Here is a 17,026-nt window from a genome sequence, read left to right as displayed (position 1 = left end):
ATAGGTGTCAGTGCAATGCAGGATTCAGTGCCATGCATGGGTCAGCATGTTCCCGGACCCTTAAATCACCTGAGCGTTGGTGTAATTATGGCTCTCTGGGACACCACTCAACCCTCTAATACCCAGGGGGCTCTACAGCGGCGCCACTTGTTGCGCAAGTATTTGCATGGAGAGAGAGCAGCTGGGAGGGAAACGTTGAGAAAGGTGGGGGAAGTGGCTGAGGGTGGAGGGAGCTGGGGTACCCTCGGGCAATTTTGAGGTTAATCTCCTAAATGTGGGCTGACAAAGCAATATTATTGCTGTGAGAATGCGTGCAAAGAGGAATGATGACCCGGGTCGTAGGAGAGAAGTGGGTGTGTTTTTGTTTTTTGTTTTTTTTAAAATCCTGGAAATGTTTGCTGTTAAGGCAGTGCAACATGCCACAATTACGCATATGGGCATACATATTAGGGATTATTGACAAAAAGATTCCTTACACCCCTCACCATCACCCTAACCATCACAACAGTGTGTCCTGACACAAAATCTTCAACCAAGTCTTAACCCTCCAATTTCATTCTGGAGTCATGAGGCCAAACCTAAATGAACTCATAACCCAGAAATGTCTTGTATCAATGGTTTTAAACCAAAATTAGTCTCACAAAGATCATAAATACACCCTACGCAAACACACGGATTAAATACCCTGCGCAAACAAACTTCAGTTGCTGTTAGGAGCGCAATAATACCTTATCTTACTTCACTTTTTGCTCTGAGCTTTGGGATTAAGATAACAATGTCTGGTCAGCCTCTCCAACCTGCACCCTTCTGGAGGCTATGACATACTGTACTGCTGCTACTAATGTCTCTGCAACATAAGCCTTCAAACTTCAAAAGCCACAATCCCAAGTGAGTATTTAGCCAAACGTTAAGATGTTTATCAAGTGATAAATTAAAGATAGAAATGTTTGACTTTTCTTTATCTGAGCCACTGCAGTGATTTTAATTAACTTTGCTGATTTATGGGCATGATATTTAGCGCGATAAGTGATGTGATCAATATGTGCCTGCAGGCAAATGACGGGATCTTTGCAAAGTTAACAAAGAGGGTTGAAGTACAGACACGACATTTGGCGCCTGCTGAAGTAAATATCTGCGCATCATCAGTGAGTATTGATTTGTATGCAGTCTCACAAAAGAGAGAACGTATTATGAATGGAACAATCCTGTTATAAGTAATGGGTTAGATCTTCAACCATGAAACAAGTTTTCTCCTTTCACAAATGCCTCAAGTTTACTGATAATGAATGCCTTTTGTGTTAAGTATAGTTCGAAGCGGTCTACATTACAGATACAGGATTCTTTTGGTGGGTTATGTGAAGTTTCAAGTCTTCGTGGCGCCAATATATTTTTAATGCCCAAGAGAGGACCTCATAGCTGCCAAAGGAAAATGCCGGTTTATGTGCAAACCCTCTATAATTGGAAAAGCAATAGTCTTTATAGAGAAGCATCACTCTGTGTTCAGCTAATGTTTTTGCTTGTATATTATTTACCAAATAGGACCATAACATAGGTTCGTGTATGGCACACATATAATTAGACAGCCTTTAAAAAGTAGGGTGAAGACAGCTTTTTCCAGGTGTGAATGCTCATAATTTTCATACCCTTTTCTAAAAGTGCTGATATATGCAAAACAAAATAAATAAGTGCTACATAAAAATATTGATACAACCTGTACGAGAAATCCAACTCATAGTCATAGTTTCACAGCTTGTCTAAAATTAAGTAGCATTTAAAGCACATCTCATTATTCTCAGTCCATGTTTATAGGAGGAGGCGGTGCATGCCATACGATTAAAGCTTCATCTGGCGCCTAACATTTTATTGAAGGTTGCTTCCAGATGTGCATTCACGCGCTGCTGAGACACTGATAATCCGGTAATAACAGGCAACTTGCACAGGCCATTGGTTTCACATGCATGAATCAGTGAATGCAGGAAATTTTTACTACACTCGTTTATGATAGCCTCCGTCTAACCATTGGCGATGGGTGGATAAGTGCTCTGTCTTGTTAACTGTACCTGAAAACTAAACAGAAGCAGTCGATTGTTTTGGTGCACGTGGGTCAAGGATCCAGGAAGCTAAAAGCAAGACCAGCCCAGTTACTGGACGTCCCTCAAGTTAATGATATCGTGTTTTCCTTTTGCATGGTTTCTGTTCTTGCTATGTTCACGCACCCACACCACGGAAACCACTAGTCATATCTGAAACCGCACTTCTTGCAAGTGCGTGATGCACTTTTGACAAATTTTATTTAGTTTGCCACCGTCTTAATAAAAATATAAAGTGATGGATATAAATTTAAACAAATACATCTGAGCAGAATGCTAAGGATACATCAGTCTCCAAAGTTACACCTGACACATCAGCACAGACTGACAAAAGTAATATACACTGATCATCCGGTCACAACGCAAGCAACTCAGCAGTGCTGGTAAGCTGGAGGTTTTGCAAACAATAAGTAATGTAGCAATACTAGCGCAGTAATTATCACATCAGAAATGGGAAGCATTCAAATAATTATTAGAATCCATCTATACTGCTATGATTCTTATTGACAGCCACAAAAACATACATACATTTTATCACTGCTTTGGAGGCTAGATTAAGAATTGTAGTTTTATCATCTGGTGTCAGAAATAGAAACTCACATAGTGACAGAAACTTTCCTCAAAATGGCAAAAACAAAAAACAAAAAATCTCCAAATGGCCTGACCTGGTAGATTCAGTTGGCATGCTATATTGCCAAATCTGTTGCAAACAGTTGCACTTCCACTTAATATGCATTTGGAGAAATAAATGTTTCTCACAACCTTCTTTTCCTTAGCCAGCTAACTGCCAACTTGTCCTTCTGCTTTCACTGTTGGTTTATCATCACAGATTTTTATATATTAATTCATTCTTTTACTTTTCAACCATTTCACCCATCACTTGTCTCAGATTTGAAAGGGTTCCCAGTAGTTTGCTGAGGTAATTACCTGTAGACATGGTGCAGAACAAAGCAAAGAGGGAGGGTCCCTAAATATGCTGTCTAGACTTAGTGTCTCGCTCCTTCTCCCTGTGTCACTCCATTTATTGTGTGCGACCTGTCGTCTGACCTGACGACGAGTCAACCTTAAACTTTAAAGAGGACCCAGTCCACGACTGTCTCCAGCTCATTACTCGCCATTTATCCTTTAATCTTACCATGAAAAAATAGTTTGTATTTCCACCATGTTATCTTTTGGTTAAATTGTCAACAAATTTCAGCCCCACACATGTTAAAAAACAATACAAGGCTTCTTACTCAGAGACAAACAACAGGGCTGTGGAATAAAGAGACAGTTAGTCTCACCCACTTTAATGGGCCTCCTTTGAAGTGGTGAAGATAGTGCTTGTAATCAGCTTAATTGATTGTAACAAGGCACCAGGACCCAAGAGCAAAATGGAGACAGAGCACTGCGGGGTGGTTTTTAGGAAATCAGTTGTGTTTGGGTAGAGTAGTAATTCACTATAATGAGAGCCATTACTCCAAAGGCAAACAATGTCACTCACTTCTCCAGACTCTGGGTCAAGCTGGCAGATGCAGTCATTGTGCTGAAACACAGCCACAAGGAAATTACAAGCAAATAGGATTTAAGTGGTACTCAAGTAGTCAAGTGAATCATGAGTAATTGCTCTTCGATCACACTGAAATAAAATGAAGTGCAACAAAAACACCTAAATGTTAGCTTGGCAACACTTATTTTTTGACTAACATTAATCAAAACAGAATGCGTATTCATAATGAATGTTTACGAGCTGAAATTACACTTTAGCAACAAAAACTGACTAAAATCAGCACATTTACTGCTTAAAATGCCCCCTTTCCTCTTTAGCTATAGTCCCATAACTCTCTCCATTTGATCAGTGAGTCTCTGTATTGTTCTTCCCTCTCTCTTGTCATGTGGAGTTGATCATTTCTTGTTACTCTCAAAGTCAAGAATTGTCCATGGACCAGCAGCTGGCGCTACCAAGTTTGGTAGAGGCATAGACAATTTGTTGTGTCGACATGGAAAAGGCCTGAAGAGGGTAAGGGATATCAGGCTCATTGTTGAAAGGTATTTGGTCCCTATACAACCACAGAGTTCTTGATTGATTCTGTTCATCAATTTTATGGACAGGATTTCTAGGTTCACCTGGAGGGTTCTCTTAAGTTCTCATCTCTGTTTTTGGGGGATGATGTGATTCTGCTGACTTCATTAAACTTGCTCTGGAGTGGTTTTGAGCTCCATGTGAAGCTGCAAGAGTGAGAATTAGCAAATAGAAATCTGAGGGCTCATAACCAGAAAAGGGTGGGGTACCTGCTCTGAATTGTCGATAGTGACTGAAAGAATAACACTTTCTATACAAGGGGTAGAAAGAAGGGTTTGGGTCTGGACTCTGTGTTAGAGATATGGTGAGGAGCCCAGTCATCCAGAAGAGGTCTGAGTATTGCTGCTATTTCTCCAAATTGAACGGAGTCAGTTGAGGTGATTTGAACACCTGACCAAGATGCCTTCTGGTGAGGTGGCTCACAGGTGAGGTGTTTCATGCATGTCCAGTAGATTAGATCTCAGGGCAAATCCAGAACACCCAGATATTATGTCTCTCTGAGCCATAATGGTGCTGCCAGAGAAGCTTGAGGTGGTGACAGTGGAGCGGGAGGCCTGAGCATCTCTGCTTAGACTGCTGTCCTTGTGACCCACATTCTGATAAGCAGCAGAAAATGTAAATGCCTTTGTAACCAATTCCATACTGATACATGTCAATAACTGTTATTTTCATCCGTTCTTGACTTCTTCTGTTCTTTAGGTTGTGGTGTGATGTGTTGCTTTTTTGAGATCTTTTAGCCTACTTTGTCAGACAGGTTCTAGTTAAGGGATTTCTAGGTTCACCAGGTCTATCACAGCCCCACCTCCCTCCAAAAAAAGTGGTTAACTCGTGATTTAACAAGAGGGGGCAATTACTTTATAGGTAGGTTTGGATAGCCTTCCTTCCCTCGTGAAAATAAAATCGTCATTTGTAAAGTCTTCTGTAAACCACTTGTGTGTTTCCTCTCAGCATCTCACTCTGCTTTTCTCTCCTTTTCCTGCACCATGTATGTAAAAGATAGTATTATGGTAACTGCCATTCTGCTAATCAGTCTAACAACAAGCTCCTGTTGCTCCATTTTAAAGGGCACAGGCAGAGGTTTATAACCTTTGATCCTGTAGGTGAAGAAAGGGTCACCACAAATGGCTCCAGTGCACTTCTCACTTTTGGGTCAGAGCAAAGATCAGTTTAGTCGATGGTTTGTGAGCGCCACACTCTCGGTTATAGCCCTGGTCTGTCCTTGGTCCTACTGTGACTGGCGTCTTTAGCTCGTTAAACAGCAGTGAGTCTGAGTCTAGAGTCTACTTGGCACACACACACACACACACACACACACACACACACACACACACACACACACACACACACACACACGGGAAGTATTTCATAAAAAAAGTCTATCTTTTGCAACTGTGCATCCATGTATGTTTGCACCTCTTGTTAGCTTTCCCCACACACTTAGCTCGCAGAACACTGAGTCTGTTGGCCAGCTAATCTCATGATTCAGTTAAACAGCTGCTAAATTAGTCAGTCAGCCCAGAGGTCCTTTAGTCATTTATTTAACCAGCCAATGTTCCATCTAACACAGTGGCCAACTAACCTATGAGTCAGTAGGCCAGCCAGTCAATTTCAAACTCCTGACCTTTAAAAGGGTTACAGCTATCTTTGATGTTCCCTTTTCCTTGTTTTAGTATAGAGGGTCATTTGTTTATCCGGTTAAGTGCTTTGTTCTTTATGACTCTATAAAAGAAGCTTTCAGTAGAGACCAATGACAAAGCGGCACATATTCATTTTACCCCAAGGTTGTTAAACAAAGACACACACAGAAATTTGAATGCATAACTGGTTTCGAAGACGAGGGGACTTCTAATGTTACACTCTTAATCTTGAAATACTAGTAACATATAATGAGGAACAAAGACGCTGCTATAGTCTATAAAATATATTTTTAGAGTAGATTTGCATAATGTTTCTTAGTTTTATAAAATAATACACAGTCGTGGTAAACAGAAGGTACACCCTCTTTCAATTACACAGCTTTGCATATTGGGACATAATCATTATACACTCCTTAGTAAGTCTTAAAATAAGGTAAATGCAATGCATGATCAACTCCACATGTCATATTGTAGCATTTCATTATTTATTTAATAAAAATGAATGCAAAAATGCAGAAGCAGTATAAAAAATAAGCACACCCCATGATTCAGTAGCTTCTTAACAACCTTAAGCAGCAATAACTTGAAGTGATCATTGACTTTGCTAGTCTCTCACATCTCTCACTCTTCTTGGCAACATTGCTTTAGCTCATTGAGGTTTGGGGTTTATACCCAGATCTTACAGCATTTCAGTCTGCATGAGGCCTTTACTTTGGGCTATTGCTCCACCTTGATTGTTTTCTTTTTTCACTCATTCTGTTATAGATTTGCTCCTCTGCTTGGGATTATTATTGTGTTACAAGACCCAAATTGGCCCATGCTTTACTCATCTGATAGCTGGCCTTATATATGTCTGACAGTTGAATCCATGACTGCAAGGTTAAGAGATTTTGCTGCAAACTTTAACATTTAACATGCTAACCGAGGCCTGCAGATTTTGAGATAAAGCTCTTAATGTCTTCGTTGTATTGTATTGTACGGTCTGATGTCAGGGTGAATTTGCTGGGACATCCATTCCTGGGAAGACTAGAATGTTTTCCACTTGTGAATAATCTTTCTCACTGTGATGGACTTCCAATTGAAAAATAATCGAATAACCCCGTGTGCTCCAGAGCAGCAAACTGCAGAACTTCTGTTTTATAGAGGTGCTCAGGGGTGCTGATGACCACTTAATCAAGTGCATTTGATTAGCGGCACCTGGCTGCTATAGTGCTTATAGTTAATTGTTACTGAAGGATTTTGGTTTAACTTTTGCTAAATAAATAATGACATGCTGTAATATGTTATGTTTTGTAGTTTTTTTGAGGCTGTATTTGACTAATTTTAAGACCTGCTAACAACCAGATGATTTTTATTATGTATGTAAAACTTTAGAATAAAAAGAAGGCGTGCTTTCTTTTTTACCACAACTGTAGTCTATTTAAGTGAAACCAATGGCAAATAATTACTAGGCTTGTGACATGCTTTGCAAGTTTTAGGGTCAATGCACATGACCCTAACTCCTAAATATTTCCCACGTCTTTGGGTGCAGAAGTATAATTCGGATCGCATTTTGGGTATTTTGTTCAGTCACAATAACCAAAACACTCTCCCCCTTTACTTTTTTTACAGCACAGATAAATTAAGTTTGTACCACTAAGTTTGTCTTGTGTGTAAGCACATTTCATTCTCATATAATCCAAAAGAGTGCGTGTAACTCAGTCGTAACAGCTGGGAAAGTTGTGGCTTTTCTACCATGAAATGTTATTTGTTGTAATGAGACAAAAATTCTTTTAAGGGGATTTGTTTTTGTGGTTCAAGTTGTTTGTTGTGTGGAAGGTGGATTTCCCCAATCTCTGGAAAACTTCCCAGAATACTGTGCATGTTCACACGATCACATGCAACACACACAGAGCAATACAGGCACACTTGCCCTTTGAGCGCCACTTAAAAACAATTATACCATTTCAGTGCCTTTCCATAATAACAAGCCTCCTTGTGATTTACATGATGGCCTCATCATAAATTCTACCTGTCAGAACTGATTAAGATATAGGGTGTCACTGGGAATCTACACAGTTGTACGGGGAACAAATGGCCCCTGGCTAGTTTCTTTCCCTCTCTACGGAGGTTAAGAGTTTGACACGGAAAATAAAGTCATGAGGCCCGTGATGCACACTGAGTCATACAATAAAAGTCTGATGATGCCCCTTATTTCTGCTCCTGAGTTTCCAAAGCCTGAATAAAAAGTTACATTTTACTCGATTAATATGAAGCTACTCGTCTCTGTATTTATGTTTATGCTAGTTATTCTAACTGAAAATACAACAGTGAGCTCAGTGGCTTAAGAAATGCACAACAAACGTGCATTAAATGAGCTTACATGCATGGTGAAAAGAATGCCAGCCTTTTTGCACATTTTCAGTTGGGTACAAGGAAAGGTTAGGACAAGGTCAGGCTTGAATGCAGCCAACGAAATAGTCATAAAATGAAAATAAGACCTGATAATGATGGGTTAGGGTGAAACTATGAACTCACATTAGTGCACAGGTAGTGTTCATCAAAGCGCAAAGAAGAGTTCCAAAAATATAATTGCATTTGGCTGTTTCCCAAGCGATTATCACCTTCAAAGGACACTTGCTAACTGCATTGCACCAACACATTCCTTTTGTTATGAGGCAATTTTTTCAATATTTCCACCAATGTCCCAATACAACCTACAGTAGAAGACAAGTGAATAAAACAGTAGCTTGTTTGATCTCTTGTAGTTGACAAAATCCTCTGATTTCATGTGTATGTGTGTAATATTGTAAAATATCAAATAACAACATATCGTATTGTTTCAATATTTTATTCAACCCCTACAGTGACCTATCGTCCACTGCCACTTTCTTGAGCCCTCCCCTGCATGCTCGCAGTCATCAGCTGACTATCCTGTAACATAGCCCAGGATCGAGCCAAGCAACGGATTACCTCCTTCTCTTGTCATTAGCAAAGTGGGCATCAATCTTTCACGTTACAGGAGGCCTCATTTTCTGGCTTCTGAATAGATCTGTCTCCCGTGTTAACAGCTAATTGGCTCTGGCGCCATTGTAGCATTGAAGGTAGTCATTTAGGCACATTACAGGCGGCGGCTCTGAGGGCACGGTGAGGGAGGGGGAGAGAGAGAGCGAGAGAGAGAGAGCAAAGAGAGGAGGAGTGGATGAGTGATACAGAGATGAGATGAGTGACAGTACTAAGATAACAAGACAATAAAAACAATGTGATTAGCTCAGGCGTGCATGAGTCATTTTATTACATGTCCCACTGGTTTGACAAGTTACTCGCGTTACTGAGAAGAATGTCACTTAACTGTGTGTACAGGACTGTGTCTGTTTTTGTGTATGCATGCCTATGCATGTGTCTGAATTTGTGAAGCCGATGGATTGTCGTCAACTTTAAACGTAGCTTAAATTATTTGATAATATATTATTTTATTTTATTAGAATTTTACGCTGTAAATGGTTGGCATTGAGGTTCAGTAGTTAGCACGGTCACCTCACACCAAGAACTTGTTTGAATTTGCTGTAGTTTCCATGTTAGCACTGTGCCTGTGGGTTGGTTAATTGGTGATTCTAAACTGACCAATCTTGTCTGTCGCTCTGTTAGCACCGTGATAGACTGGTGACCCATTTAGGCTGTACCCTGCCTGTCACCCTATGGCAGCTGGGAGAGGTTCCAGCACCTCACCACAACCCTGAAGTGGATAAGCAGTTAAGAAAATGGATGGCTGGATAGCATTAAATCTTTTCAAACAAAACAGAGCTTTAATTAAACTTTAAAGACTGACATGTTGCATAACTGTGGAACACAATTTAGCTTTAGAGAATCCACATTGAGTTTAATGAGTGATAACCCCAAGAAATGCACCAGATAGTCAATATAATGATTACTACTTGGAGATTCATATATAAAATTTTAATGTTACATAGCAGCATAAATAAATGGATAAGTTTCTGCTTTTAGTTTTCCTCAGTTAGGCACATAATTATGAAATATTACAGAAAATCTCTGAAAAAAAATCTGATAATTTATTGTGTTTAATTACTAAATGTAAAAAATATGTACAAGTAATCCCTATGAGCCAAAAGCTTTAAACTGCTTTATACCCTTGGTTAGAGACCAGTTTTTAAAGCTGGATGATGTAACCTTAACATGGGCATCTTGGCCCTGCCCATCTGCTGTTCAAGTTTCTGTGTGCAAAAAGCAGCCAATCGGAAGAAAACTGGCTTAAAAAGAGGATGCTAAAGAGGTAAGGTGAAATTAAAGAAATTTTGTGAATAGCATATCATGCAGTGCTTGGATCCTAACTGGGCCCTTTTTGCATAAACAGTACTATAAAAACAGTGATCCCATTTTACCCTCTAACACGTTAATTTACCAACTCTGTATCAGCACAGATAATAAAATTTGCTAGCGTTATAACGTGAATGAGTGATTTATTGGGAATGTAAATAGTGTGTGAGTGCAGCCCAGCCTGCTGATTATCCCAACCAAACATTCCACCACTTCAAAGCTTCTGCTGTAATTACAATGCTCTGAGGTGTGCCCGACTCGCACAACCACAGGCCTCTCAAGCTTCTCTGACAGATACACACACACACACACATGCATACAGTACAGAACTCCACACAGTAAACACACACACACACGCACAAACATGCTCAGACAAATTGCTTTCGCTATTATCAAGCTTAAATGATATTATGGAAAAAAGGAAGTGGGACGTGTGGGTAATTTTGCTACACCCAGAAGAGCACCCCTCTTATTTTTACCCCTCCTCTTCTTCCTTCCTTCCTTCCTTCCTTTATTCCTCCTTCTACTTTTCTTGTGAAATCTGCTTTAGATCTGTGGTAACACAGCAATTTGCATGTCTAAACCATAAATACATGTAATACACACACACACACACAAACACACACACAAACATATATACACATATACATATATATACATACATATATATACATACACACACACACACATATATACATACATACATACACACACACACATATATACATACATACACACACACACACACACACACATACATATATATATATATATATATATGTATATATATATATAGCCCATAAATTTGCTAATGCAAAGCACATATAAAAGATTATTACTTAACAGCTGATATTACTTTGTCTGGGTGGAGTGTGACAGGATGCAGCTTGTACAGCTGTCACATGGGTCATATTTTCCCAGTACTTGTAATTAAATAATTGATTTAATTAGTGCCAGTGGTTCCTTTATTACAAATCAATTACTTCTTTAAGCCAGGTTGAAAGATAGATTGACACACAAACCAACAAGGATTTAACGACGTTGTGTGCCCAACTCATGCAGCTAGAATACTGCCTCTTTCAGCAATTTCTCATGTGTTGCATGGAGGTGCGGTCTTTACATCTGAGGTTTTTATACTGAAAGTGAGACCAAATATAGCAAGAAGGAAGCGAAGAAATGCACAATGGGCAGAATGTGAGAAGAAAGAAAGAAAGAAATAGATGCAATGACACATTATGAAGCATTAAAGAGAGTTAGAGAGAAGATATGAGATACAAAAGGAGGTAACATGCCAATGACAGTGAGCCAAGAATGAGTTATATGACTGAATGACAAGGTGCCTGCAGGGCAGAGAGAGAGAGACAGAGAGACAGAGAGAGAGAGAGAGAGAGAGAGAGAGAGAGAGAGAGAGAGAGAGAGAGAGAGAGAGAGAGAGAGAGAGAGAGAGAGAGAGAGAGAGAGAGGTGGAGGAGGAAGGAGGTGGATCCTGAGCAGAGCTGCAAAAAAGGCAACAGTTTCTCCCCTGAGGAGTTGGCCCTTTCATCTGGCCGCTTACTGGCGCCTTCACAAACCTCTGATTGTCTGTGAAATAACCCCACTTTAATAAGACAGCAGTGGCAACCTCCTGGGAACTGAGTCCTGTTCCACAAGCTAGTCAAGCCTGCTAGCTACACGTAAAAGTGCTGAAATAAATAATTTTATTTGCTGTTTATTAATCCCTCCCCAGGGATGTTTGAAAAAGAAGTGCTTTTTTCTTTTAAAGCACTGTGTGTACTGGAAAGTGCCTATAAGCTTTCTGGGGGTTTCCCACTTTATTTTAATGTATTATATAGTTGCTTTTTCTTTTCTTTTTTTTTTTCTTGCTGTAACTCCCCAGCAATCTTGAAAGTTACAAAGCCCAAAGGGTATGCCAAACGCAATTATTCTCTCCCACAGAAAACAGCGCTGCTGAACTGCTTAAAACGCCCTGGTTTGTAGTCTGGGCTTTTCTTCCGTGAATGTGTCAGCAACACACTGGCATAACACCCATCAGAAGCTAGTTTGAGACCCCACTAAAGAAAGAATGAGCAGCTGCCCTACAGTCTTCCATTTGTATTTACTCCGCAGAGCTGCTTTTCGTGCCTCATCCATGAGCAAAAAACAATAAATGTTCTGTTGTTGCCTGCAAGACTGAACACAAGTGTTTTTATTTACCGCTTCTAGCTCCTAAAGAACTGAACATTCAGTGAACTACCTTTTTTGATGATAATTCTCCAGCAATGGCTTAATGTTACTCTTGGGTTTGATCGCCTTCCCATGGGCCCAGTGTGTGTGTGAAGTTTCATGAAACTGGGTTTGGTAGGTTTTGTGAAATCTTGCTGACAGATAGACAAATGGCACCAAAAAGGCATTTCAGCTCTTGCCCCAGTGGAGGAAGATGTGGTCACAGTTCAAGTAAACTTGAAAGCAGTAATGATGACGCTGCACACGGTTTGTGAGTCGAAACCCTGAAACAAAACAGCTCAAAAATCTGTATGCTATCTGTTATAACTCATTTTTTCTGTTGCTGAACTATTTGACCGGTCTGGGCAGACAGGGCTTTTTGGGCAAGAGCACTTAAAGATGCAAGAGCGAGTATGATAAAAAATAATGTAAAATGTAACTTATTCCCACAGCTCTCCACTGGCCTTTATGGCACTGCTTCCAAAGCCTAGATATAGCAGAGTATGCTGAATCAATGTGATACAAAATAGTGATTGCATATATCATTTAGTGGTAGGACTGTTGAGTGTTAAATATGTGCAAGTAGTTGACAAATAATAAATAACTGATGCAGGCATGCCTGTGGGAAAAATGATCATAAGATAAGTGGGCCATCCTTTAAGCTAACCACCATCAGGACAGTCAGACAGAGTTTTCCGATAAATGTCTGGAACAAGTGTAAAGTTCTCCAGGGACTCATGGACTGGTAAAACATCAAATTCTCAATAGAAAAATCCCACTGAGTTTCTTCGCAGACTTTGACAATGAGTTACTTCATGTCTAATTTGCAGAATGAATGGGATCAAATCTTAGGCCAAGAAGACGAATGTGTCGGTCACAGACACGGAGAGAAACACGTGAAAGTCTAATCTAATTTGTGTCCAGTCGCGCCTCACACCCAAGCTGGACTTTGCTGAGGTTTTAGCATCAGTAAATCGGCCATGCAGTTAAGTAACATCCTCAGAAATCTCAATGTGACACGTTTCTATATGTCGGATACAACGGAAAGTCCCAATATAAGGAACATCAAACAAAGCAGAGAGCGAGAGAGATGAAGAAGAAAGGGATCAGTGTTTCATCTCCGGGTATAACTCTCCATAATTATCTGCATGGGGCCCGTGTTTACACATGCACTCTCATGAGGTTAGAGTTAGAGCTAATCCATTACTGAAGCTTAACATGTGATAATGCTGCAGAGCTATTGTTTTTGCAGGCAATGTGGAAAAATTCACTTTAACAAATAAACGGCGGTTAGCAAACAACAGATACGAGAAAATTCAAGCTTCTGATTCTTCGAAATTAAATCAAACCTGAAAATAGAAGAAAAACGTGTTTTAAATTCATTTGGGAATTTGCCCCTTTCAGAGGACTAACTACCACCTCCTACTAATAATCATAATCGTTATTTGCGCAAATATAACCAAGTAATATGAGTTTTCTATGTTGTCCCTGAAAGCAGCACGTGGTCGCCCATAAACATTTTGGGCTGCTGTGATTGGTCCAAGTTGAGCTGTGTCAACGTGCTGAGTCTACATACTCTCTCTCACACACTGCAACTTGACAGCTGAACAGTGCGCTCGTAGGAGTGAGTTACACCTGGGTAAACTTACTGCTTCGTCTCCGTGGAGTTCACCTGTTTTACGGAGGAGACCCGGAGGAGAGAGATGGCCTCCAAGGAGAGTTTTAACGACTTGGGATGCAGTTCTTCCGAGGAGGACAGCAGCCGTGCGGACTTGACAGAGGAGTCGGGGGAAGAGAAGGCATCTCCCGTGGTGCGTCGGCATCACCCCTTCAGCGTGGAGGCGCTCATGTCCGGGAGAAAGACGCACAGCCGGAGCGGAGAGTCCGCCTGCTTTACACCGAAGGAAAGTTCAGTGGCGTTGTCCCCGACGGGGTTAAACTCCTTGTATGTGAGCCGGGAGACGTGCACCCCTCCCGGGGGAAGCCAAAAGAGTTTAACTGCTGCCCCCTCGTCGCCAGTGAAGTCTGAAACATCAGAGTCAGAGGACTGCGCACCGTGGGTTACTACCAGCGCCTTTTCCACACAACCTCGTAAGTTTCTCCTCCCATATTAAACGCCATGAAACTCTTATTTATAGCTAATTTCATTATTCAGTATCCTGCAGATGTTTTCAGTTTTTTTCCTAAATACTAGAAAGTAATTCTCTGTAAGCTGTGCTGCAAAGATGCATTCTGTTAATTGGTTGTTTACTGAAAAGTAAGGCTAGAGTGCAAATAGTATTATTTATCTGGCTGGGGTTGGTAGGCTGTAGCCAACTACTCAGTTTTTACATTCAAATCAAATTTTGAGATAATCAAATGATTTAATGACCCTTCTTAAATCCTAATTGTTTCTTCTCCCAGGTCACCTCAGTCCTGCCTGCCAGCTGAGGAAACACAAGACCAACAGGAAGCCCCGCACACCCTTCACCACATCCCAGCTCCTCGCTCTGGAGAGGAAATTCAGGCAGAAGCAATACCTGTCCATCGCTGAGCGAGCCGAGTTCTCCTCCTCCTTAACTCTCACAGAGACTCAGGTGAAGATCTGGTTCCAGAATCGCCGAGCCAAAGCCAAGAGGCTCCAGGAGGCCGAGCTGGAGAAACTCAAGATGGCCGCTGACGCCAAGACGGCTGCAGTGGCAGCCGTTGCTGCTGGAGCTTTGCACCCTGGCTTTAGGTTACCACTGTCACTGGGTGCCATGTCACTGTATGGACAGTCATACTCCTCTGCCTATCACCACCACAGACCCCTCCTGCCCATTTCCCCTTTAGGAGTATACGCTGCTCCTCTGGGCTACAGCATGTACCACTTATAAAAATGGAAATATCAGCGACAAAGGGATTCCAAAAAATGGACACGGAGGAAATGTGCTCAAAAATCTCTATGTATAATATACAGTTTCTACTGCACGAGAAGTGTTTGTAATAACTTTCTGAGCACTTCAGAATCTGTTTAAAGATCTATTTTTCCAACAGTGAGGATAAGAGAAACTTCCTCTCTTGCCCCTTTTGGACTGCCTGTTTACACGACTTGTCTTTATGAGGAGGGGTGTTACTGTCCAGCTCTTTATAACCTCCAGTTGTTTACTTCTGCAATAATTGAGCAGGGCGAGGACTTGCACTGGGACCCATAACACAGACTTTCCAATTAAGTCTTACTACTTAATAGATAAAGCACCTGGGGCCTTAAACTCAAGACACTTTGCATGGATGAGTGGGTCTTTCAGCAACTCAGGCAACTTCTTGTCTTTTTAAAAGAATTTTTTCAATTTTTTGGAAATTCAAATTCAGGTTATTTGTGTCTTTTAAGCAGTAAGATTTATCCCTCTAACTGTATGCTATTGTAATTAGTTTTGTTGATGTTTTCTCTTGTAGCAATAAAAGTATTTTCATTACACCCTAATTTCTTTACGAGACATTTACAGAGCATAGACATATTTATTCTCCTTAAAATGCAATGCTGGAAATGTATGAATTGTGTATTTATGATTATGAGAACATGGTACAAAATTTCTAACCGAGTATGTATTTATATTGTTCTTCTCCCTTTGAAAGGGCCTGCAGTGTGCTATGCAGTTTATACATATATTTTTCATTCATATGAACCAAACTATTAAAGGCTCACAGACTGTTTCCTTTAAATGACATTCAATTTAATGTCTTAAAAAAAGTAGCAAAATTTAAATATGTGCAGCGTTCACTCAACATATCTAAAAGAAATCAAGCGGTATGTAAGTGAAGCCAAATAGCTGTTTTGTTCTTCTTCTTCAGCACTTTTCAGATACAGCTGCTTTCTGTGTGTGTGTGTGTGTGTTTGTGTGGTTTAATCCCATGTCTGTGTTTCCCATCAGACAGTGGTCAGTTCAAGGCAATGTTTGACAAACCATAAATGACACCCATAAATTATCCAACTTCACAGAGAGTTCCCGTTATGACTGAGCTGTCTCTTACCGCATTTGTCAAACTTTTCTTTCCCGTTATAAAGCTCAGATGGATTTTCAAGAATTATGTGTTGTTTTGGCCATGACGGTGCACTGATGACCGATAATGAGGCTTTTAAGTTTCACAACAGTAGCATAAAAACACAAGTTTTGGGAGTTGCGAGTTAAGGATCTGTAGTTGTTGCCTTTCATTTTCCTTTATGTCATATTGATTTCATATTTCCGAAGCTCACCAGAAAGTAGCTGCAATATTTTTGTTGAAACAATCAATGGTAAACTTCCTGTGTCGTTTGGAAGAGGTGTCGAATGTCAAAATTATATTAGCTTGATCACTCATTTATGACTTATCTAGCTGAGTATATGTTACGGCTCTTATCCTACTTGGTGCCTTAATAAACTTAATGTGACCGATCACTGTTGAGTTAGGCTTGAATTAGCCACTTTTTACCAGACCCGTCCAGCTTAGTGCCAGGTTTTATAGAGTGACTGTGATGGTGTGTGGGTCTTGTGCGTTGTTGCAATTGTAAAAACAGCTTACAACTTCCGTGTGACTTTGATGTAATGAGGAAATCGTTTATAGGCAGCGGTGTTTTTATGAGGTTCCTCTTTAATCAGAACAAGGCTGTGAGACCAGGCAGACAGTCTAAGGGGAAGTGGCAACCAAAGAAGTAGTTTACACAAGCAAGCAATCAGCTTAATGAAGAGCAGATTGTCAGGAGAGACTCAGAATCACTTGTGAAA

General features: G+C 40.5%; 1 protein-coding gene across 1 annotated transcript; it reads left to right on the top strand.

The window, feature by feature from the left end:
• Nucleotides 1-13,914: 13,914 nt before the first annotated feature.
• msx2b (muscle segment homeobox 2b) lies at nucleotides 13,915-15,860 on the top strand. Its single transcript, XM_063487186.1, has 2 exons — nucleotides 13,915-14,396; nucleotides 14,709-15,860. Exons 1-2 carry the CDS (start codon nucleotides 14,009-14,011, stop codon nucleotides 15,158-15,160), a joined length of 840 nt encoding a protein of 279 aa, XP_063343256.1. The 5' UTR covers nucleotides 13,915-14,008; the 3' UTR covers nucleotides 15,161-15,860.
• Nucleotides 15,861-17,026: the final 1,166 nt, after the last annotated feature.

This window comes from Pelmatolapia mariae, linkage group LG10_11 (assembly GCF_036321145.2).
Source record: "Pelmatolapia mariae isolate MD_Pm_ZW linkage group LG10_11, Pm_UMD_F_2, whole genome shotgun sequence".
NCBI lineage: Eukaryota > Metazoa > Chordata > Actinopteri > Cichliformes > Cichlidae > Pelmatolapia > Pelmatolapia mariae.
This window is presented reverse-complemented; position numbering and strand designations above follow the sequence as displayed.

Coding starts and splice junctions, on each gene's coding strand:
- msx2b (XM_063487186.1), top strand. CDS start 14,009: ATGGCCTCCAAGGAGAGTTTTAACGACTTGGGATGCAGTTCTTCCGAG. Junction 14,397..14,708: donor CGCCTTTTCCACACAACCTC/GTAAGTTTCTCC, acceptor TTCTTCTCCCAG/GTCACCTCAGTCCTGCCTGC.